Consider the following 23,534-nt stretch of genomic DNA (forward strand, 5'->3'; position numbering starts at 1 on the left):
CCAGGATGTCCATAATGCAAAATTTTTGGGGGAAGAAATTCTTAAGCTTCGAGATGAGTTTCTGCTGACCCAAGGCTGGAAGTTAGCCCGTGGTGCTGAGTCTACAGATATGAATAATCCTGTTAATTTGTATTTCTCTTTTAGAGAGATAAAGGATGCAGTAGAAGCTGGAGCAAATTCTTCACCGGGTCCAGATCAGATAAGTTATAAGCTGCTGCAGCATCTTGAGGTACCTGTACTTCATGAGATCCTTGTGTTATGTAACTATGTCTGGGAGGCCGGCGCGTTGCCAAAAGAATGGAAGCACGCTTTAATTGTACCTATTTGTAAGCCAGGAAAGGACCCTTCCGCTCCCTCTTCTTACAGACCCATAGCCCTCACCTCTGTGCTGTGTAAGGTGATGGAGCGAATGGTTACGAACAGGCTTGTCTACTTTTTGGAGGTCTCTGGGTTTTTCGTTAGTTATCAGAATGGTTTTAGAATAGGAAGAAATTCAATGGATTCAGTAGGAGTTCTAGACCAGGACATAAGAAAAGCGATTATCAATAAAGAATCACTGCTCGCAGTTTTTATTGATATTGAAAAAGCGTATGATAGTTTGTGGCGTGAGGGTTTATTGATTAAATTATTTGATGCAGGGGTTAGGGGAAGAATGTTCTCCTGGATTAAGGATTTTCTAAACAATAGATCAATTCAAGTGAGGGTGAACTGTGAATGTTCTGAAAAGGTTAGTATTTTGAACGGTACTCCTCAGGGATCAGTAATTAGTCCTGTGCTTTTTAATGTAATGATTAATGATATTTTCAAAAATATTGACTCAAGATTTGGAAAATCCCTCTTTGCTGATGATGGCGCAATTTGGCGCAGAGGCAAGAACGTAGATCTGTTAATTGAGCATACTCAGATTGCTTTGGATCAATTAGTTCAGTGGGCAAATCAGTGGGGCTTTAAGATTTCTATCTCAAAGAGTAATTTCATGATATTTGGTTTTAAAAAGAAAACTCCAGAAAGTACATTGTTTTTATATGATCACCCACTGGAAAGGGTCAAAACATTTAAATTTTTAGGTATGTGGATGGATGAAAGGCTTACATGGAACTGCCATATTGAAAAAGTCATCTGTAAATGTGAAAAGATCATCAATATTCTTCGCAGTTTGGCCAGCACGGATTGGGGGGCAGACCGTCTAACTTTGCAAGTGATATTTAGAGCGATGTTGAGGTCTACTTTGGATTATGGCTGTTTTGTGTATGGAGCTGCATCTAAGTCCAGCTTGGCGAAACTGGATAGAATACAGGCTAAAGCATTAAGGGTCTGCTCAGGGGCTTTTAGAACGACACCGATTCCGGCTTTATTAGTTGAGATGGGAGAGACTCCGTTGGGAATGCGAAGGCAGAAACTCGGGCTTCAGTACTGGGCTAGACTAGCTGGGTTGGGGCATGATTCGAGTGCAAAGAGTCTCCTGGGAGAATGCTGGGAGTTCGGAAAAAACATGAGACGGGCTAATTATCTGAGCTCAATATGTCGGGCTGCTTGTGAGCTGGGGCTGAGCAAGCAAAATGTGACTAGCATAGTATGGTCCCCTATCCCTCCTTGGCTCCTACCAGATCCAGAAGTGCAGCTTGACCTGTTGGGTCAGAATAAGGAAAGAGTTTGCCAACAAGTGAATGAATTTATTTCAAGGAGTGACTCAGGGTATTTTATTTTTACAGATGGGTCCAAGGATCCAACCTCAGGAAAAGCTGGCTTTGGAGTTTACATAATGAATAAGGAGATTAGGAAAAATATGCGAGTATCTAATAATGTGTCTGTTCTTTCTACTGAACTGTTGGCAATCTGGTGGGCCTTGGATTGGATCGAGCGGAATAAACCTGAGCTATCGTACATTTTTTCTGACTCTTCAGCTGCAATTCATTCTATAGCTGGTGGAATTTCAGGAGAGCGCTCTGATATAATCCTTGAAATTTTGAGCTGCTTGCGTAGAATTGAACAGTCTGGCTGTGCGGTAATTTTTGTGTGGATCCCTGGCCATTCAGGTATATATGGAAATGAAACTGCGGATAATCTTGCTAAAGACTCTCTTCTTCATAGTGAGGTGGAATATGAAATGGGCCTTGGGAAGCTGGAGTGCATCTCTCTTTTTAAAAATGAAATAGACAAACAATGGCAAACAAAGTGGGATAAGGAAACTAAAGGTAGAGTATATTTTAGCTGTCAGCCCGGAGTTAAAAATTGTAGGCCACTGATGGACATCAGATCAAGTCAAATAAAAATTACTCGCATAAGACTGGGGCATTGTGGGCTTGCTGCCTATTTAAATGTATTAGGAAAGCATCAGAGTGGCTTGTGTCAGTGTGGGGAAGCTGAAACCATTATCCATGTATTATTTTCTTGTGTGTGTTACAGTGTGGAGAGGCGGGTTTTATATAAAGAACTATCTCAATTTGGAATAACAGTCTTTTCTTTTAAGTCGTTATTTTCTGCTGGTAGCAATTCTTGCTTGATTGACAATGCTGTGATTAAGTTTTTGCGAGCCACCAACCTCTACTCCAGAGTCTAAAGTGTGAACTGATGTTGACTACTTAACCTGAAGGGGCAGCATTGCGCTAAATCAGCGTACAGCCTGCCGGAAATCATTAGAAGAAGAAGAACCAGAGTTGTGCCACTGGAGCAAATGAACACTCTGTGAACTACTTTGAGCAAAACAAAGCAGCCTGAAGGGTGCACTTACCTGCTCTCTCCACCAGATGTCCCTGTGTGCGTTCCTGCATTTGTGTTCAATGATTCCCGGTGATTTGCAAAGCACCATGTCAAGGTAAACCACTGCTGCGAAGCGCAGATGTTGCGGTAGTCAGGATATCTGGAGTGTTTGGCCAAGAGGATGGAGGTTGTTTGCATGTTATTTTGTTTGCTGATTTGACATTTCTATCGATATTTATTTGATTTTGTTTGTCCTTGATGTGATATGGTCTGACTGTGAACTCGGTAACTTGTTTGTGTGACGCCGCGATTTGAGATGCAGCGGCCCCTGGTGGAGGGAGTGCTGCTGCATTTATGCCAGAGTGATTTTGCACCGCGGTTGAGTCGGACTTGTTTGTGATACAGTAGATGGGGTTTGGGCAGTGTCAGTCATACTTACCTGGCAGGGGAAAAACCATGATCAAGAAGGTGGTTCACCCAGGGCAAGGCTCAACCATTGCACTCTGGGTTGTGCTGACCCTTGCGAATTCCCCAAATGTGGGAATCTCGACTGCATAATTTCTGGTAGTGGGGGACTGCGTGCGCGCTCTCCCCTGAACTATTGTACAATGACAAGTACTTGATTTCAATGCTGTGGAGGTTGTATCTCATATCTCTGTATAGGGTGAAACCTGAATAGACTTCTTGCTCAAGAAATGCGGATAACTTTTGTCATTTGCAAGTTTTTCCCTGGGCATGTTGACAACCAGAGTTGTGCCACTGGAGCAAATGAACACTCTGTGAACTACTTTGAGCAAAACAAAGCAGCCTGAAGGGTGCACTTAGCTGCTCTCTCCACCAGATGTCCCTGTGTGCGTTCCTGCATTTGTGTTCAATGATTCCCGGTGATTTGCAAAGCACCATGTCAAGGTAAACCACTGCTGCGAAGCGCAGATGTTGCGGTGGTCAGGATATCTGGAGTGTTTGGCCAAGAGGATGGAGGTTGTTTGCATGTTATTTTGTTTGCTGATTTGACATTTCTATCGATATTTATTTGATTTTGTTTGTCCTTGATGTGATATGGTCTGACTGTGAACTCGGTAACTTGTTTGTGTGACGCCGCGATTTGAGATGCAGCGGCCCCTGGTGGAGGGAGTGCTGCTGCATTTATGCCAGAGTGATTTTGCACCGCGGTTGAGTCGGACTTGTTTGTGATACAGTAGATGGGGTTTTGGGCAGTGTCAGTCATACTTACCTGGCAGGGGAGAAACCATGATCAAGAAGGTGGTTCACTCAGGGCAAGGCTCAACCATTGCACTCTGGGTTGTGCTGACCCTTGCGAATTCCCCGAATGTGGGAATCTCGACTGCATAATTTCTGGTAGTGGGGGACTGCGTGCGCGCTCTCCCCTGAACTATTGTACAATGACAAGTACTTGATTTCAATGCTGTGGAGGTTGTATCTCATATCTCTGTATAGGGTGAAACCTGAATAGACTTCTTGCTCAAGAAATGCGGATGACTTTTGTCATTTGCAAGTTTTTCCCTGGGCATGTTGACAACCAGAGTTGTGCCACTGGAGCAAATGAACACTCTGTGAACTACTTTGAGCAAAACAAAGCAGCCTGAAGGGTGCATTTAGCTGCTCTCTCCACCAGATGTCCCTGTGTGCGTTCCTGCATTTGTGTTCAATGATTCCCGGTGATTTGCAAAGCACCATGTCAAGGTAAACCACTGCTGCGAAGCGCAGATGTTGCGGTGGTCAGGATATCTGGAGTGTTTGGCCAAGAGGATGGAGGTTGTTTGCATGTTATTTTGTTTGCTGATTTGACATTTCTATCGATATTTATTTGATTTTGTTTGTCCTTGATGTGATATGGTCTGACTGTGAACTCGGTAACTTGTTTGTGTGACGCCGCGATTTGAGATGCAGCGGCCCCTGGTGGAGGGAGTGCTGCTGCATTTATGCCAGAGTGATTTTGCACCGCGGTTGAGTCGGACTTGTTTGTGATACAGTAGATGGGGTTTGGGCAGTGTCAGTCATACTTACCTGGCAGGGGAGAAACCATGATCAAGAAGGTGGTTCACCCAGGGCAAGGCTCAACCATTGCACTCTGGGTTGTGCTGACCCTTGCGAATTCCCCAAATGTGGGAATCTCGACTGCATAATTTCTGGTAGTGGGGGACTGCGTGCGCGCTCTCCCCTGAACTATTGTACAATGACAAGTACTTGATTTCAATGCTGTGGAGGTTGTATCTCATATCTCTGTATAGGGTGAAACCTGAATAGACTTCTTGCTCAAGAAATGCGGATAACTTTTGTCATTTGCAAGTTTTTCCCTGGGCATGTTGACAACCAGAGTTGTGCCACTGGAGCAAATGAACACCCTGTGAACTACCTTGAGCAAAACAAAGCAGCCTGAAGGGTGCACTCTCCACCAGATGTCCCTGGGTGCGTTCCTGCATTTGTGTTCAATGATTCCCGGTGATTTGCAAAGCACCATGTCAAGGTAAACCACTGCTGCGAAGCGCAGATGTTGCGGTGGTCAGGATATCTGGAGTGTTTGGCCAAGAGGATGGAGGTTGTTTGCATGTTATTTTGTTTGCTGATTTGACATTTCTATCGATATTTATTTGATTTTGTTTGTCCTTGATGTGATATGGTCTGACTGTGAACTCGGTAACTTGTTTGTGTGACGCCGCGATTTGAGATGCAGCGGCCCCTGGTGGAGGGAGTGCTGCTGCATTTATGCCAGAGTGATTTTGCACTGGCCCAAAATGGCTGCAGCGATGCACCGTGATGCACTGCGGACCTCGCCGGAACCTCCCGGTTGCTGAAGCAGACAAAATCATCGCTGACCTGAGGGAGGACACATGCCGGCTGTCGGAGAAGCTCAGGGTGAAAGACGATCTGCTGACTAAGACCCAGGAGGTGGAGCCATCTCTGGTCATCTCGTCATTCATGGCCGCTGCCGCTCCAGCACCCTGGGCTCCTTCCTGCTCGGTGCCGGACCACCGTTCATGGGCATAAGTGGTGGTGCAGGGCAATCACCAGCCTAAGCCCATCGCAGCTCCAACTCCACTACGCCTTTTCAACCGCTTAAATGTCCTGACACAGCAGGACGGTGACGACGCGGCGGGTGGTGAAGGTCTGCTGCGATTTCTGCTGTTCCCGCGTCCTTCGGCGGGTCCACGGCTCGCCGCCACGGCCACAACAACCCAGAAGCCATGTTTGTCAGACACCACTACAGTCCTCCATCCTGCTAGGTCCCGACCTCATCGCTCCGCCGCGGCCCCGGAGCCAGATCACTCCGCCGCGGTCCTGGAGCCGGACCGGTCCCTGTCGGTCCCGGAACAGCACCGTTCCACCGTCTTCTGCAGGAGCTGCACCTGGATGGCCGGTTCAAGTGTTACTTCAGGCTGACACCCGGTTTCCACCAGAAGCGGTGAAAAAAATGTGATCTCGCACGCCTCTCGCCGCTCGCCTTGGCATCACACCAACTGTTTTGCGTGGTTGGAGCCCTGCTGCCCTACGTCAGCACGTCCGTGACGACCTCCACGCTGATAGGCTGTCCTGGCGCAAATTCGCTTGAAAAGTTCAATTATTTCAACTCGAGTGACCAGCAACGAGTGATGAAGCGGCGGGCTTTGGGTGGCGAGCGGCGGGAGGCGACAAGTGGCCGTGCAAATCAACAGGCGCATGGATTTTTCGCTGGAAACACTCGCCGCCTGCCCCACGCCGCTCAAGATTGAGCAACAATCGCGTCATTACATTGACTTTGTATGTAATCTCATCGTGTGAAAAATTCACGTCGCGTCCGGTGGAAACACATGTTACAGCTGCTGCCTCTGTCTGTTTAGTGTGTGATCCTGTTTGTCTCCCCCAGGTGTCCAGTTGTGGTGTTTTTCCTTTCTTTCCAGCTCTTCATCCAAGACCTCACCTGTCCTGCCAGCAATCAGTCCTGGACACCTGTCTCCAATCATCCCGTCAGCCAATCAACCAATCATCCTCAAGTCCTGCCCCTATATATTGCTTTGTTCCTGTGTTTGTTGGGGCTGTCTGTCTGAGAGAGAGGGAGAGATCACTTGATCTTGTGGAGAGCAGTTTGATGCTCTGACTGAAGTTTTGAGACTTCTTGTTTTTCCCTCCTTAGCCAGCCTGTTGTTTGAGGGCCTATTTTTTTTAAACCCACCTGTCCCCTCCTAGTGTATTTTATAGTCTTCCCCATTTTTCTGTATTGTCTTCTTCCTTGGAGAAGGGCTCCAGGTAAGACACCCCAGGGTCTACATTTCAGCATGTAGGAAAAATCCTGTCTATATACACTAGGTAAGCGTGGGCGGCTGCCACGACCTTTTGTAGCAGACAGGTAAGGTTCCGGTGAGGGTCCAGTTAGTTAGTTAGGATTAATCACTGGTTTAAGGTAGTTAGGGTCACAGGGTTAGGGTTAGGGGAAGCTTAGGGTCTTTTGTGTTTAGTGGCACCGCCCACAGGGCCCTTCTCCCACGTCCTCCTGCCCTCCATTAGTTCTCCCCATTTTTGCTTTTTGTTTAAAGCCTACTGGCTGCATTCTGGCATTTTTGTTGTATCTTGTGAATTTGTTTGTAACGCTGTTTCTGTTTAATTATATCTTTTGTTATATAAATTCCCCTTTTCCCTTGGAAAAGGCCACCTAAGGTCTTTGTGTTGTTTACCTTGTTTTGCCTGCACTCCACCGAGAAGCCTATTTACATCCGCCCAGTGGGCCTGCGCATAAGCGTTGCGTTTTCCCCCCCGCTCCTGGCTTGGCCATTCTTAACAACTGTAAGGGGGGACGTAACAACACAATGTATGAGTGTGAGCCGGAAAGACGTGGTAACATGTTCAATGATGCAATGCATTGTTTTTTCAGTAAAAGAGAAGAACTGAACGTTCGTTTCCGCGCATGTTTGTTGACCGCGCAGCCACTTTAAAAACCGAAACTGATACCCGTACGCACGTCTCTTGTTCGGTACCAGTATATACTGAAGTTTTTCGGTCGGTACCACTGAGATACCGTTAAACGGTACCCAGCCCTAGTTCTTAGCTCTTCCAGCTCCACACGCTGCATCTCTCATCGTTTGCTTTCGTTTGTACCTGCTTTGTCTTCTTCTTCTGTGGTAATGGCGGTCGCTGGCAGCTTTTAGGCTCATTGCCGCCACCTAGATTGGAGTCAGAACTCGCCTTTTTTTTTTTAACTCACTCATGTATTCGTCGTGTGACTGTGTGTACTGACCCGTGACCCTCGTACCGTGACGGTACGAGACGAATACAAATACGGTTACACTCCTAATAACCGGCAATATAAACCGCCTCTCAACAAGACAATGTTCGTCAAATAACGCGAGGACTGGGTTCTAGATCACAGGAAGGACGGTGACCCCTCTGAAAACTATGGAGGAAAATATTGATCCACAACACTTCACCACTCTGTGATTCCAGCTGTTAAAGCAGCAGCTGGCTTTGATGAAGAGAGGAACCAGTTTGGGAAACCCATTCCTGCCACACAGCGAGACCAAAGCATTCGGAGAGCTGCTGATATCCTGGAGGCCGAAGCGCTTTCATCTCAGAACTACGAAAAGGTTGTCCAAGAGTTCAGGCGCTCATCCAGCCTTACCTGGACTGAGATGATCTGTTCTGCTGCGTACCGAACGCCTGAGGAGAAGAAATGGAACAAAGCCAGGCTCATTCCGTTGGTAGAGGCTGTGAAAAAAATGCAGATGTACACGACTGACAGACAGAAGCCATACTGCAAGCAGCTGTTGGTCAAGAAAATCCCCAAGAATTGGAGCAATCCAGCTAAAGTGATATTGGCTAAATTATATTTAATCCTTTTCAACCGAAGGCGGGAAGACGAGGTCTCAAAGATGCGTTCGGAAGCATTTCTCACCAGGGACAACTCCCACTTCATGAAGACATCGGTGAAGCTCTGCCAGCATTCTCAACCTGTGGAAATTCGAGGGAAGCCTGTCAGAAAAGTGCCGATCGTCCTTCCTCCAGCAGCAGTGCAATCTCTGGAGCTAATGGCGGAGGAGAGAAGCTCATGTGGAATAGGTGGAAAGACCAGGTGTGGAAACGAGGCTTCGGGAGTCTGACGGCATCCCTGAGCTGGCCAGAAAGTGTGGAGACGAAAAACCTGAAGCTCTGTCGTCAACACAGCTAAGAAAACAAGTGGCCACTCCAAGAGTACCCGATCCCAATGACACTGAACCAGCTGTTCTGGGTTGACAGGAAGTTCTGTCGCCTCCCCGAAGGGACCTTGCAGTCAGCTGAGATCAGTCAGGTTCTGATGCCTGTGAACAGGACAGACTGGCACAGTTCCAGGGGAAAGGTCTGGACCAAATCTGGATCAGCCCATAGGGTAGGAAATTACTTGTAATGGCAAAGTTGACTGTGCTCGTCTATAATTTTAATTCACATGTTTTTCATTTGATAGACATTGCCTTCGCTTGCCGTCGTGAAGACCGATCTGAAGTTGTGGAGAAAAGACGAAGCTCCAGCTGCTCCACCAGGTACGTCTGGGCCTCTGACTGGTGAGCTACATCACTAAAACATTTGCTTTTTCTGTGTTGTCACAAACATCCTCAATCTACACAGTAAGTCTGGACATCATCATCAGACTGTAGCGACTGCTAATCATGACACAGAATTCTGTTTGCTATGAATGTTTTCCATCAGAGGAAAGCGTGGTGCAGCTCTGGAACCCTGCAGCTACAGTTCACATCGTGTTTCTCACTGTTCTGTGAGTGTGTGTGTGTGTGTGTGTGTGTGTGTGTGTGTGTGTGTGTGTGTGTGTGTGTGTGTGTGTGTATGTGTGTGTGTGTGTGTGTGTGTGTGTGTGTGTGTGTACATACAGTAAGTGAATGTGTTACATTTTGACTGAAATGGGTTTGATTTGTCTTCCTGTTGCAGATACTGCGACTGATCGTCTGGGAGGAGAAAGGTGTGTTTGGTGCTCGGTGGCTCTGCCAGGTTTTGCCTTCTCTCTCGGGTGATGGAGAGTTCAGATGACGACCCTTCTGTGGTCAAATCCAAGTCTACGTTCAGAACCGACCCGGAGACGCGCAAGGAGAACGCCAACAATGATCGTCTGAAGACTGCTGCTGTACTGGACCCAAGACTCCAGGACCTCAGGTGAGTCTGGAGAGCTGAGAGGGGAGAGGGGAGAGGGGAGAGGGGAGGGCCTCGGTCATCAAATTATTTTTTTCTCCACAATTTGTTTATTAATTTTCTATTTTAAGACACAAACATCTAAGCACAATATAATACAAATAACACATAAAGCAACAAAAACATGAAATAAATAAATAAATAAACAAACCGACCCTCAATAAGATCTGCGGTAAATAGAATATTGATTAAATCAGTATGTGCATAGAATATTCAACATCCATACTGTTCATTAAACGATGCGTTCACAGATGTGTCGATCAGTGAATCCTACCTCTATAGGCCGGTCACAGCCTTCCTCTCTGGTTCTGGTTCTCCTCGCTAATAGTCCAGTCCTGGGACTAGTAAGGGAACTTTTGGCGTCATAAAAGCGATTACAACAGTCCTCGTCCAGTTCTGTGGATTTCCACGTTCCGGCTCTTCATGACGGCGAGGAAAGAAGACCACAGCTCGTCGACATCCTCCTTTCCTTCTTTGTTTCTCTCTCATCTGAAAATGTGAACGACCTCGTCTGTCTGAGCAACTGGCTCGATGCAGAAGAGGAAGAAAACGTAAAGTCAAAGGAAAGATAAACGCTCTGAAGTTTATTGTGTATCTACTCAACCTCACTGAGAGTGTTTTTTTTTTTTAACTGAGAAGGAAATCCAGAACAAACACGGGGTGAATTCCAGTTCTCCCCTCAGCCCTCGTCCTTGGCCCTAACCCTTGGTTTTGCGCGTTCACGTGAAGTGGTAGGGGTGTCCTGATTCTACTTCACCCCTTCAGACCGAGGAGGGTGGAGTGCGAGGGCTATCTGGCCCTCGAAACTGAGATTTTCCGGGGGCACACTAGAAAACGAGGGCTATGTGAAATTTCCCACACTGCCCTGGGAAATGCCGGCAACATGGCGAAGAAAACATCAGCCAAGTAAATCTACAAATGTGAGTGTTTTTTTGTTAAAAAAAAAACAAAAAACGCTATTTTAAGGTCGCTGCAGGGTTACGTGACAGCTAGTTGTGTAGTGTTAAGTGCATCTGCTCATGTAACGTTAACGATTAACTTGTTTTAATTTCTGCACGACCATGACACGTTTTATTGATATTACTGCAGCCTGCTTTCTGCTTTGAGCGGATAAGGCACCCGGAAATCTGCCGTTTGTGCTCCGCTAGTAAAGTAAACATTACCGGAGCATTATGCAGCGTCACCTGTAACGTTAACATCAACGAGCATCGCTGGGATCATATGACTAATGAAGAATGAAATGTGTGGGTTGTGAACAAATAATTCTTTTGCAGCAGTGCTGCATATCAACCAGACAACTGTGAAAATGTTATATAATAAAATAACCAGCCTGGCAGCAGATTACAACAGCAGATTACTTGTGCTTTTATTCACATATAGCAGCTGTACCCCTCTTCTGTGTCATAACTTTTCACTCATATTTCACTTTACTTTTTATACAGGGAGTTTCTCAGAGACCTGGGACTTCAGGGGAAGGTCGCCCCTCAGCAGGCTGGCAAAAAAGTGGGGAAATTAAAAAAAAACCAAAAAAATACAAGGTAATCAGAGGCATTTTAATGAGATGCATAACAGCTCATAATCCTTAAGTCCACTTCAGTCCACTATAAAATGGTCCTGAAAACAGAATATAATGATTTGCAATGTGGAGTTTTATATGTTTTTGTTGCAGGACCTATAAACTCCAAAAACTGGATCAGGAACTGATAGTGGGGAGACAGCGGCTCGGCGCCAGGCCTTCGATTGACCCTCCTCTGTTGGTTTCATCCTTTGTGCCCAATGAGGATCCTGTTGAAATTCTTTTGGTGAGGCCACTGAAAAACATTACAACAATTAAACAGTAAAATGCTGTTTATGTGGAATGATGTGATTAGTGAAGCTACAGTTTTATTTTTGTGGCCTTATCACCTCGTTCTGGCAGATATATCCCTCTCATTTTTTCCTTTTTTCTTTCTTTCAGGATATAGTTGAGCCCAGAATGATTGAGACCCCAGAGCCGAGCCGCTCTATCGCCTCCACTTCAGGCATCGCCTCTACCTCAGGAAGCTCCTCTACCTGAGGCGCATCCATGGAAACCTGCAGCTCACCCTCCACCATGACTACCTCCACCCCTCCAACCCCTTCCCCTAAGAAGAGGAAGAAGAGCAACAACCTGATTCACTTTATGAAAGAGGAAAGAGCAAAGGAGCAGAAGTGCCACAAAGAGAGTGAAGCCAGAACTGAGCATTTTTTTAGCCTTTTTGCCAGATGCAAATAATGAATCCTTGTCCATAGCATGGTGTGTGGGACCCTTTTGCACATTTTATTATTGTTATGGTTAGTTAAATATATAAGAGTCAATTTTTTGTTTTACAGAACTACTGGTTTGACCAGAATGTTTCTTTTGGTTGTTGTGCAATCTTGATGGTGGATGTTCACACACAGCTTCATCCATTCACATGTGGGGGGGGGGGGGGTGTTTGGTGACGAGGTGTGTGTGGGGGGCAGCGCGGTACTCACATGCAGCGTCGGAACATGGAGTGTCGGGTCGGAGTGCCCCTTGTACGGCCACCTTGCCCTCCGCTCTACACTGCGCCCGAGCCGGCCGCCTAGTTCCCCTATTCCCATTCAAACCGCGGCGCACAGACGACGCTATGACTGCATTTGCTCTTCATGCCACTAGGTGCGCTGTTTACATGTTCAACCTTATTTTACACAGACACCACAGAGGAAGCTCTCTGCATGTGTGAGCCGGTAAGACGTGGTAAAATGTTCATTGATGCGATGCAGCGTTTTTTCAATAAAAGAGAAGAACTGAACGATCGTTTCCGCACATTTTCTTTACGTCGTATCAATTAAACTGTACCACAAGTAGTTTGTGGACTCAAAAGACCAAGATTCCTTGCAGATAGAACATGCGCAGAACAGTATTTCATGTCCTTTTCGACCGGATTTTTAAATATGAATATGAGCATATTCAGGGTTTTGCACGTGTTTATATGGCTGTGCGCCGTGTAATGTATTATTCCGTCAATATTCCAGTTAATAAAGAGTTTTTGTCTTTATATAAACGTACTTCATCTCGCGGCATTCGATCTCGCGAGATCTCATCCCATCCCTAATGTTTATATATGTGTGCGGGTTTGGCTTTCTTTTTTTTTTTGTCTCTCACTTCTAATCATGACTCCCTTTGGGACTGTGATCTGAATTGATGTATCTTTATTTACCCTCCTCCAACTCTGTACCCTTTCAAGTCGGAGCACTGTAATTGGCTGTCTAGGCGTCTTTAAACCCCATCAATTTCGGGTTGTGATTCTGATCTTGATTCTCTTGTTGTTGTCTTGTTGGTCTATGTTTGTTTTGTAAAGCTCTTTAGCTTACTGTCTGGTACTATGTTTAAATGTTGTTAATGTTTTCAAAAAATAATTTAAAAAAAAACACTCCGACAAAAAGTTTTGCTTTGGAAATTGTATTTGGAATGAATTTCAATTTTTTTTTTTGTACAATGAATTGCTTTTGATCATACAGAATACATTTTGTCTTTACATTTCTGCTGTAATGTTTTCCTTCAATTCATTCACATTCCTATTAGTAACATAAGTATTGACTGTTTATCATAAGCTATAAATACATAAATCCACACATATACATACCGTAAATACATTCATAATTCAATACATATATGCATGCATACATAAACATAAATACAAGTTGTCTACATGCCACTTTTTCTTTTAAAGAAAAAAACATGAGCTTGCAAAGGAAATTCTGTCGTTGTGTTCATATGATTCCAAATTGAAACAATCTTAGAAGAAATGCTTTACATTATGGGCTTAAAACGATCTTGAAATGCAAGATAACACATCTAATTCAAAATGTGATTAATCACAATTGACAATGCAAATTCTGGGATTAATCATGCTTTTAAAAATGAATGTTTTGAGAGCCCATATTTTTGAAAGTCACATGACAATCTGCCTGAAGAGATGATAATACGTGTAATAAACTGTAAGAGTTACTGTGTTATGTGAAACATGAAAAAAACTGCAGTGGTTATAAAGTTTGAGGAAAAAAATACAGGCAACTTCTTCTCATGGATAGATGTTAGGAAACATCACAGATTTAGAGGTTCCACACTTTTCCTTTGAAAATATCCAGCAGAAGAACTTCCAGCAGTTGTATTGTCTGCAAACTCCCAAATATTTATAACGCTTTATTTCCCAGATGCAGATCACAAGCTCAGCGATTAACTGGCTTCCGTGTTATTTCAACATTCTACCTCTAGATGGTGCTGTTTCTCAACACACACATCGTTAACATTGCAGCAGTGACTCTTTAGATTGCAAAGGTCAGGATCAGGTCAGTGTCTTTCCAGATAATCTCGAGGATCACAATAAACGTTGAAAAGTAGAACGTGGCAGTCCAGTACCAGGTCATGTTGAGCAGGAAGGGAGAAGAAATATGGAGGCAGCACTTTATACTTCTGTGAATCATGAATCTTCACTGCTGTCTGATCAACTTTATAAAATCTGACAGCTTTCCTGAGAAAGTGTTTCGTTTAGTTTCTTCATTTCTTTGTCATGTTTTTTCTTCAGTTTTTTGAACTCTCTCTCATCTCCATCTCCATCCCGGATTTTTTGGTTCAGTGTTTTCATCTCTTCATCGTGTTTTTTCTGTAACTCACTTTGTTTTTCCTGTTTTGCTTTCATCTTCTTTAAAGCTTCATTTCTGAACTCATTCATCTCTTCATCTTGTTGTTTCTGTAGTTCATCCATTTTTGTCTTCAGCGTTTGTTTCTGCTGAATCTCCACTTGTATTCTCAGATTCTGTATTTCTTCTTCATGCGTGGTGGCCATTTTAGCCTTCCTCTGTTCTTTGTTTTCCTCTTGACGTTCCTTCTTCAAAGCAGCCATTTCATTTTGCTGAACTTGCTTCAAGTGATTGATTCCTTCTCTCATTTTTTCATCCAAATCTGTCTTCAGATCAAACAAGAGTTTATCCATGTCTTCTTTGTGTTTTGTTCGAAGCGTTTTCATTTTTTTATGATTCTTTTTTTGGTTTTTCAGGATGATAAGAGTCATGTCAGCCATTTCAAGTTTGTGTTTGTTCAGAACTTCATCCATTTGTTTTTTCAGGCTTTCTTCTTTCGCTTCACTTTCCTTCAGCTCCTGTTGACTTTTTGCAAAGTTATTTTTAAGTTCAGTGATTTCCTGCATATGTTTCTCTATTAAAGCTGCAAACTCAATTTCTTTGCTGTTCTTGAATTCATTGAACTCTTCAGCTTGTTTTCTGGCCTCCTCTTTATGTTTCTTTTTCATATTCTTCAATTCTTTTTTGTAGTTCTCCTCTAATTCTTGTTTCTTCAACTCTTCCTCCCATCCCTTTTTATCGTCTTCTTTTCTTTTGTTTTCATAGTTTGCTCTTCCCTGCTCAACGTCTTCCTGAAGCTTTGACAAATTTGTTTGCTCGTTTTGTCGTATTTCTTCATCTTCTTTCTGTCTTTTCTCCCACCACTCTTTTCTTTCCTTTTCCCAGATCTCTCGCTCCTTCCTCATCTCCTCTCTCGACTCCACCAGTTCTTTGTCAATGGATTCTTTTTGTTCAGATTCAGATTTGATCTTTTTCTCCAAAGCTTCAAGCTTTTTTTCCCACGCTCTTATTTTAACTTCCTCCTGTCTTTTCCTCGTCCTGTCTTCTTCTTCTCTCTCTCCCTGTTCTCTCTTTCTCAGCTCTCGCTCCTTTATGATGTTTTCTTCCTTTTCCTTCAGCTGGTCTTCTATCAGTTTTCTCTCCTCTTCCAGTTCAGCTCGTTGTTTCTCCATTCTCATCTTCATCTTCTGCATTTCTTCCTTATGCTTTTTATCCAGTTGCTCTCTCTCTCTCTTTGTCTCTTTTTCCTTCTCTTTTAGGATCTTTGTCATTTGTTTGTTTATTGCGGCTTCAGCTTCTTGCAGCATGTCATTGGTGAAGCAGCCACCTCCATTTTCCTTCACCATGGAGTCGATCTTTGCTATCAGCTCACTGACTTGATTGGGGTTTTCTATACGATTGCTGAACACATGATATCTTCCTCCACAGTCGGCAATCAGACTTTTAAATGAATCATCACTATTATCGTTAATGTATTCTTCAGCTGAGAGCCCATCATGATCCAGTTCATCACCTCCTGTTAACAGAATGAAGGTGAAGTGCAGGGAATTCTTTCCAAACACATCCCTGATTAGTGTCAGTGTTCTTTTCTCTTCTGGTGTGAATCTGCCGATTCTCACCACCAACAAGAAGACGTGTGGTCCTGGAGCCAGAAGACTCACACATTTCACCAGCTCTCTATTTATCTCTTCATTGGACAAACTGTCGTCAAACAGTCCTGGAGTATCGACCACAACAATATCACGGTCGTTCACTTCAGCTACTGCTTTCTTACAATGTTTGGTGACTGATCTGGTTCCAGGTGAAGCTTTAAACTCCTTTCTTCCCAGGATGGTGTTTCCTGACGAGCTCTTTCCACTGCCGGTCTTCCCCAGAACAACAATCCGAAGACAGTCTGTGTTCTGTATCTCCTCATCACCTGTGAAAGACGAACATTTGTTACAAACAACAGAACAATGCTGTGCTGAGAGATGATGTCCTGTTAAAGACAGAAATCATCAGTAGTGTACTTACTGATGTCTGTGTTCTTTGCTTTCAGGTTCTTGAGCTCAGCCTGATGGAATATTAACTTTCCTATTTGGGACTGACTGAACATTTTCATTGTGTAGGAGTGAGTCTCATTTCTGTCTCTCATTGTATCGACATTATAAAACAACCTTGAAAGTTCTTGTCTTCCACTGATGTTGAGAACAAAATGTTCTCCACTACAGCTCTGAATCAACGCTTCTACCTCCGTGTTTCCCTTTGGAAAGTCGAGAGTTGAAGGATCTGAGTCCACAGTGAAGAGAATCATGGTGAAGTCATTGACTGAAGAGCTGAAGGTCTTCTGGATGGTCTCTAACTCTCCCTTGTCTTCATCAGTGAGTGGTCCCACAGGCAGGACCAGGATGAAGGCGTGGACACCTTCAGGATCACAGAGGGAGACACAGCTGAGAGCCTGGTCCATCACCTCCTCCTGAGGTCTTCCATACAAAGCAGGCAGCTCCACCACAGAGACCCACCGTCCACACACCTCTCCCTGCTTTCTGACACACTCTGAGTTGGCAGCTGGTCCAAACCTTCCTGGTCCCAGTATAACATTGACTGCTGACGTCTTTCCAGGCCCTTTTCTACCAAACAACACCAGGTTCACCGGAGGTTTGGATTCTTTATCTAATTCCAGAAACCCTCCTCTGTGGGTGTTCACTATAGTTTCCATTTTCTGCATCAACTCTTGAAGGTCATGTTTGGAAGGATCCTTCCTGTCAGTATTGAAGCTGTGAACCTTTTGCTGGCAGTCCTGGATGAGTCTGTCTACTGTGGGGTTAGAACCTTCATCTTCATGGGTCAGGACAACCATGGCGTGTTTGAAGACATCCTGACCAAACAGACTCAGGATGAACATCAGAGTTTTTCTGTCCTCTTCAGTGAATTCAGAGGATTTCACCAGCAGCAGCAGAACATTTGGTCCTGGAGAACAGAGCTCCACACACCTCTCCATCTCCTTTCTCACTGCTTCCACTGACAGATTAAAGATGTCTGGAGTTTTCACCACTGTCAAAGGTTTTCTGTCCCACTGTCCACTGACAGACACACACTGTTTTCCTCCACGAAACCTGGAAAGTGAAGCTTTAAACCCAGCAAACTGCTGCACTTTAACCTCCCAGTGTTTCCTAGTGATGATGTTTCCCAGTGATATTTTCTTATCGTCACTTTTTCCAAACAACACGATCCTGAGTCTGTTTTCTGGAATGGAAACATGAATAAGACAGAAAATTAGTTGAGAAAACACCTTTAAACATTTAGAATGAAGAATATTAACACAGCTGACATAAATCACTTTCAATGTTAAATTTGATGTGGAAAGGGTTGACCTTGGAAACGTTGCTTCATATGAAAAAATGATTGATGATTGATAAGTTACATAAATATGAAAAGAAGTGGGGCAGCTACAATCATCAGCACATGAGAAAAGTGCAGAGGTGTAAATACATCTGTGTGAAACATGACATTCTTGTTAAATAAGTTTCCGTGTTCTATGTTTTTTCTATTTAATTTTTCTTTTTTGTTTTTAAGTAGCAAAGTCATAGTGCTTGAGATAATAGTCTCCCTCTGTTTCCCATGATGTTCAGTGCCATGCAATGTCTCCCCTTTTTGTATGAAAGGAACTGGGTGTGTGTGTTTGTATGTGTGTGCATGTCGGTATACGTGTGTGTACACCTGGCTGCGTGTGTGTGTTTGTGCGTGTGCATGCATGCATGTGACCTTAAAGCTGGTGTCCGGAGTTTTGAAAGAGAGACGTTTTTTTTAATCCAACTTCTCACGTTCCCCCTCCCTCTGCTTTCATGAGCGACCAAGCCACGCCCCTTTAATTGTGCACGCTATTATCAGTCGGGTGAAAATGAGAGCCTCCGAGTCCTACAGCATCCTCCATGTTGAGCTGTTTACGGTGGATGTTCAGCAGACAGTGGATATATCCGAGGTGAGCGCGGCGGCTGCTGCAGAGCTAACTCTCCTCTGCTGGGCGAGCGGCCGTGCTCTCTGGCTGCGCGCACCAATGACGTATAGAATGACCAGACGCTCACTTCCCCCTGAGAGACGGCAAATCGCAGCTGACTTCCGGTAGTGGCAAAAAGCGGATTCAGAGCGGGATCCAGCACGGTGTGTGACTTTGTGTTTGGTGATTTACCAAGGTACAGTAAACTTCTGTGTTGGAATCAAGTCACAATGCTTGAGATACATTGTGAACACCAAGCCAGGAGACCCAGGAGTTTTTTGTTTTATTATTTATCTCCTCTGAAACAGAAGTCACAAAGACAAGTGTATCCTGCGACAACGGAATGTGCAATTAATATGTCACTGTGTGCATTTTTTCATTTACTGTGAATAAACTTTTAATTTTTATTGCAGTTTCTGTGTTTCATGCTTTCATTTTTTCCATTTCTTGTCTTCCTTTGGCTGTTTCACTCAATCTGTTGTAATTATTCTAGAAATGAGTGTCCGTTGTATTCAGAGGACCCCACTGCTTAAATTGACTTCATTTTTTATTACACTACTTTATTTCTTACATTTTACTCTGAAAAACCTCTGTGTATGTTAAGGTATTCAGTTCAGTTCAGTTCTTTATTGAGCATTAAAGCATTATTACATAAATATATTACATAAATACTGTGCATGTTCTGACTGCAACAATTGCTCCTCCAGAAACTTTTTATCGCCATTTTTGTGGGAGGAAAAGAGCAACCACTCCAAGGTCTGTGGGTCTGAGCAGCTGTGAAAGTCCAACTGAATCATTTGAATTGGAGAAAAATTGTTTAAAACATTAACTTTCTTATTTGGCATTGTTTCTGTTCTGGCAGAAACATTATTGATTTCAATCAGCAGTTAAGGGGCCGTCTACAACTTACAAGACGCTGCAACAGTGAAGACAAACGCCATGTCCAATAAATTTGATAGGAGACAAATAGAGGTTGTGGTGATTATGGTGACACTGCAGTGAATCCCAGTGGTGGTATTACGTTTTTTTTTTTTAGTTTTTTTTTTTTTTTTTTTTTGGTGTTTGTCTTCACTGTTGCAGCGTCTTGTAAATTGTAGACGGTCCCTTAAAGGGCAACTCCGGTTTTTTGACACCTGGACCTTATTTCTAGGTGTGTCATGCTCATATACTCACTCAGACAAACATCGTGCAGCTCGGAGTCCTTCAGAAGTTATTTAGATCCAAACGATGTAGCCGCACTAGCGGGGGTGCCACAGCAATGGAGCGTTAGCGCGGGACATAATCTCTGCAAAGTCGCTCATTTCGGCTGTATTTTTCCTCCATCGGCGCTGGGTTGCCTTTCGGTCAGAAGGGGGGCCTCCGGCGGTGTCCCGCGGCCTGGCTCGAAGCGCGCATCCGCCGGGCGGCGGAGATCTGGATTCTCCCGGCGAGGAGAGAGCTCCGGCCGTCGCGCGTCCCGCGGCCGGCGTGGAGCGCGCATCCGCCGGGGAGCAGAGATACGCATCCTCCCGGCGAGGAGAGATGTCCAGCGGCCCAGCGGCCGCGCGTCTTCGCCGGTGTCCGGAGCCTCCGTGGAGCAGCTGAGGGCCGTTTTCCAACTCGGCCCCTGGAAGTCAGACGCCGGGGCACCGTGACAGCCGAGGCCGACTCAAAGTGCCTCTCTGCTGGGGAGAGGAGCGCCGCAACGTTCCCATCCGAGCTAATTGTGGCTAAGTTAGCGAAAACTGTCAGCTCTTCAGATGACCCACCTGAAGACGGTAAACGAGCTGACTTTATGATAACACTGGTGATGGATGAAGAAATACAGCCGAAATAAGCAACTTTGCAGAGATTATGTCCCGCGCTAACGCTCCATTGCTGTGGCCCCCCCGCTAAGTGCGGCTACATCGTTTGGATCTAAATAACTTCTGAAGGACTCCGAGCTGCACGATGTTTGTCTGAGTGAGTATATGAGCATGACACACCTAGAAATAAGGTCCAGGTGTCAAAAAACCGGAGTTGCCCTTTAACCCCACAGCAGGACCGCTGCTTAAAGAAATCAGTATTGTTTCTGATGCTTGATAGACACATACTTTTAATAAAAATGAGCTTGTAGCATGTCGTCCACCTCACAACGATGGGATGGAGGCGCCCTTTGTATGTTACTGACGTTTTGCTTAAGAGTTATTGAGACCGAAAGTCAGCATCTATCAACTACAAACATGCTTTGTTTTTTTCTTGTCTGTGAGGCTAAACAGCGCTGTGGTCGCCATGACAACGTGCATAGGACAGAGATTTTACTGTCTGCTAACAGTAAAAGCCATAACATAACACATATTGTCCCATCAGTGATGACCAGCAGGCCTTGAAGTCTGTGTATTTACACTGGATTACACAGCGCCCCACAGCTTCTTGCCCCTACCGGAAGTCAGCGCCGATTTGCCGCTGCTGTCCGCCGAGCAGCGAGCGGTCTAATTCTATACGTCATTGGCATGCACACTTTGATTGACAGCACGACATGGCGGAAGCTCGAAATCTATTGGCTGAAGCTGACCGGCGCTTTTTCGGATAACATGGGGGTCTATGAGACGAAGGTGGGGCTCATAAATAAATGTTTATATTGCTTTATGCTAATATTATATTGTAGTATTGAACCAGACTGACACATTTAAGCTCTGTTAAAAAATGATACATATGTTGGAAACAAACGGAAACTCCGGACACGAGCTTTAATTGAAGGTGCGGCTCTGTTTTTACACTGATTTTACTGTTTAGCACTTTTTGTTGGTTTTTTATGAACATGAAAAGTGCTATAGAAATAGTTTGATTTTCCGTGGGAAAGGGGTGGGATGTGGGGTGTTAAATGTTCATACAACTAATTGATTGTGTGTATGTATATAATTGTATTATGTTAATGCATTATAATGAAAATTGCAAGTCTCTAAAAAAGAAAAAGCAGTGTTGTGTGCTGTTTTTTCTCCCTCTTGTGGCTTTATATTTTTCGAAAGAGTTACACCTATGGAGTTGAAGTAGTTGTTAAAACAGTTGGCAAGATCATCATCGACATTTTGATTTGCATTTAGTTTGGCTTTGGTGTCAGGAAGGACTGTAGACTGATGGCCCCGGCTGGGGACATTATTTAGTACTTTCCAGCACTGCTTTTGGTCACCACGAGAAGCCTCAATGAGCTCAGTGTAGTAACTCTACTTACTTGCTCGTATCATTTTTGTCAACTTATTTTTGTATTTTATATATTTAACATATTTAACATTTTAGTGGATGGGACATGCTAACAACTCCATGTTAGTGGATGACAGATGCTTACAACTCCCATGTTAGTGAGCGGACGTCTCAGTCGCGGGCCAGCAAGGAGGCTCGGACCCGACCAGTGCCGCTTGTGTTTCTCAAACAAATAAGACTGTCACAATAAGAATAACATGTAAATTCCAGTACAGGAGAGACTTAGCTTTCTTTACGGTGAAAAAAAACCCTTGTGATTATTGGTATCAGTATCGGTATCACCAAAAGGGGGTTTCGATATTAGGACTGTCACTTTAGTGCATTAATTAGATTAATTAATTAATTACACTGCAAATTAGTGCACTAAAAAGATTAATCTAAGAATAATTATAGCACACTTGAGTGGCAATTCATTGTGAATGGAATTGTCTATTTAGAGGCATGTTATACTTGTAGTACTCATTTTAAATTGCTGTATTGAGTTAGTTTTAGTATTCATTTTGAATTTAGTTTGCTATAGTGGCTGTTTGAGACTCAGCCTTATTTTATTTCAGATTTTTTTTTAATCAATGCTTGTACTGCATTTTTGAATAGTGCACAAGGTCGAATTGGTTTGCTGGGATGTATTTAAAGTTTTTCTTCTTTTTAATTTCATTAATGAAACACACTGAAAGTGTTATTTGAGTTGCCTGATAGGGCTTAGAATTTATTTTGGACAAGATGTCCTGACTTAGCTTTCGTCATCATCAACATAAATGTGGATTTGAAATCTTCTCGTCTCGGTGTTTTCATTTGATGAGTCATGCATCACAATTCTGTAACGTCCCTGAATTTAAATTCTTCACTTGGGGACCTAAAACAGGTATGTGATTAAAATGTGATTCATTAGATTAATTAATTACATATCCTGTAATTAATTAGATTTTTTTTTTGATCGCATGACAGCACTATTCGATATATCGGCATATCGGATATCGGCAAAAATCCAATAGCGTGCATCCCTAGTTTGAAGACTTACCTTAACTTTGACGCCTTCTCCACCACTGCTGTTGCCACCACTTTGTGTTCATTTTATTTCATTTTGTGTCGGACCGTTGGGCAGGGGGGTTGTTTTGGGGGTGACTCGGCCTACGCTCCACCATGGAGGGCGCTAGTGTGCGCAGCTAGGATTAGATATTGGCTGTGTTTGAAACCACATACTATCTCCACCATCCTTCCATACTCATACTATCCATCCTGCATCCTGCTTACTCAGTCCATTAATCAATATGCAAAGAGTTTACACTACAGCATATTACATAATAACCCACAATGCATTGCACTCCTCCTCGAGCCAAAATCGACCTGCTAAAGCTGATTTCACTTTAGCTCTAAACTCTACAAATGTAGAACTTCATCGAGATTTTTTTTAAATTAGGCGACAAAGTGGTGGTTTAGAGCCCGAGCGTGTCGTTTAATTGTCCAAATACCAGCCGTTTATGATTTTGTTGGGACGAATTCAGCGAAATGTGAGCCAGGTGGTGCAAGCTCTGTCTGGCGCAACCACTGTTCGTTGTGTTGCATCTTGGGTAATTTCAGTATGAGTAGTGAACACACGATGTCTACTCAACATTTCTGGCGAATGCAGTATGCATCCGGGAACTTCTCGCATACTCAAAATCGCATACTGCCAGTGTAAACACACTGCATACTCAGTAAGTTAGTATGAGTAGTAGGTAAGTACGCAGTTTCCAACACAGCCCTTGTCAAAATTAATACCTGCTTGTGAATATTCAAAGGGTTTGAATCCTTCCTCGCTGCCTCCGCAGCTCATCATATGCCACAATATTATGCAACAACGGGACTTGGT

General features: G+C 44.0%; 1 protein-coding gene and 3 non-coding genes across 4 annotated transcripts in view; 3 read left to right on the forward strand and 1 right to left on the reverse strand.

Moving 5' to 3' along the window:
- Positions 1–23,534, reverse strand: part of LOC115382612 (GTPase IMAP family member 8-like) — a 46,435-nt gene that overhangs the window by 9,011 nt on the left and 13,890 nt on the right. The window contains exons 3-4 of the mRNA XM_030084429.1: positions 16,504–17,715; positions 14,928–16,408 (exon numbers count right to left, since the gene is read on the reverse strand). Of these exons, the coding sequence (XP_029940289.1) occupies positions 14,928–16,408; positions 16,504–17,715 (2,693 nt within the window). The remainder of the gene's footprint in view (positions 1–14,927; positions 16,409–16,503; positions 17,716–23,534) is intronic.
- LOC115383524 (U1 spliceosomal RNA) lies at positions 3,132–3,296 on the forward strand. The gene has a single exon (XR_003930692.1). It is a non-coding gene; the product is annotated as a U1 spliceosomal RNA (small nuclear RNA).
- Positions 3,927–4,091, forward strand: LOC115383525 (U1 spliceosomal RNA). Its single transcript, XR_003930693.1, has one exon. It is a non-coding gene; the product is annotated as a U1 spliceosomal RNA (small nuclear RNA).
- On the forward strand, positions 4,721–4,885 carry LOC115383519 (U1 spliceosomal RNA). The gene has a single exon (XR_003930688.1). It is a non-coding gene; the product is annotated as a U1 spliceosomal RNA (small nuclear RNA).

The sequence above is a fragment of the Salarias fasciatus genome, assembly GCF_902148845.1.
Source record: "Salarias fasciatus chromosome 7 unlocalized genomic scaffold, fSalaFa1.1 super_scaffold_4, whole genome shotgun sequence".
NCBI lineage: Eukaryota > Metazoa > Chordata > Actinopteri > Blenniiformes > Blenniidae > Salarias > Salarias fasciatus.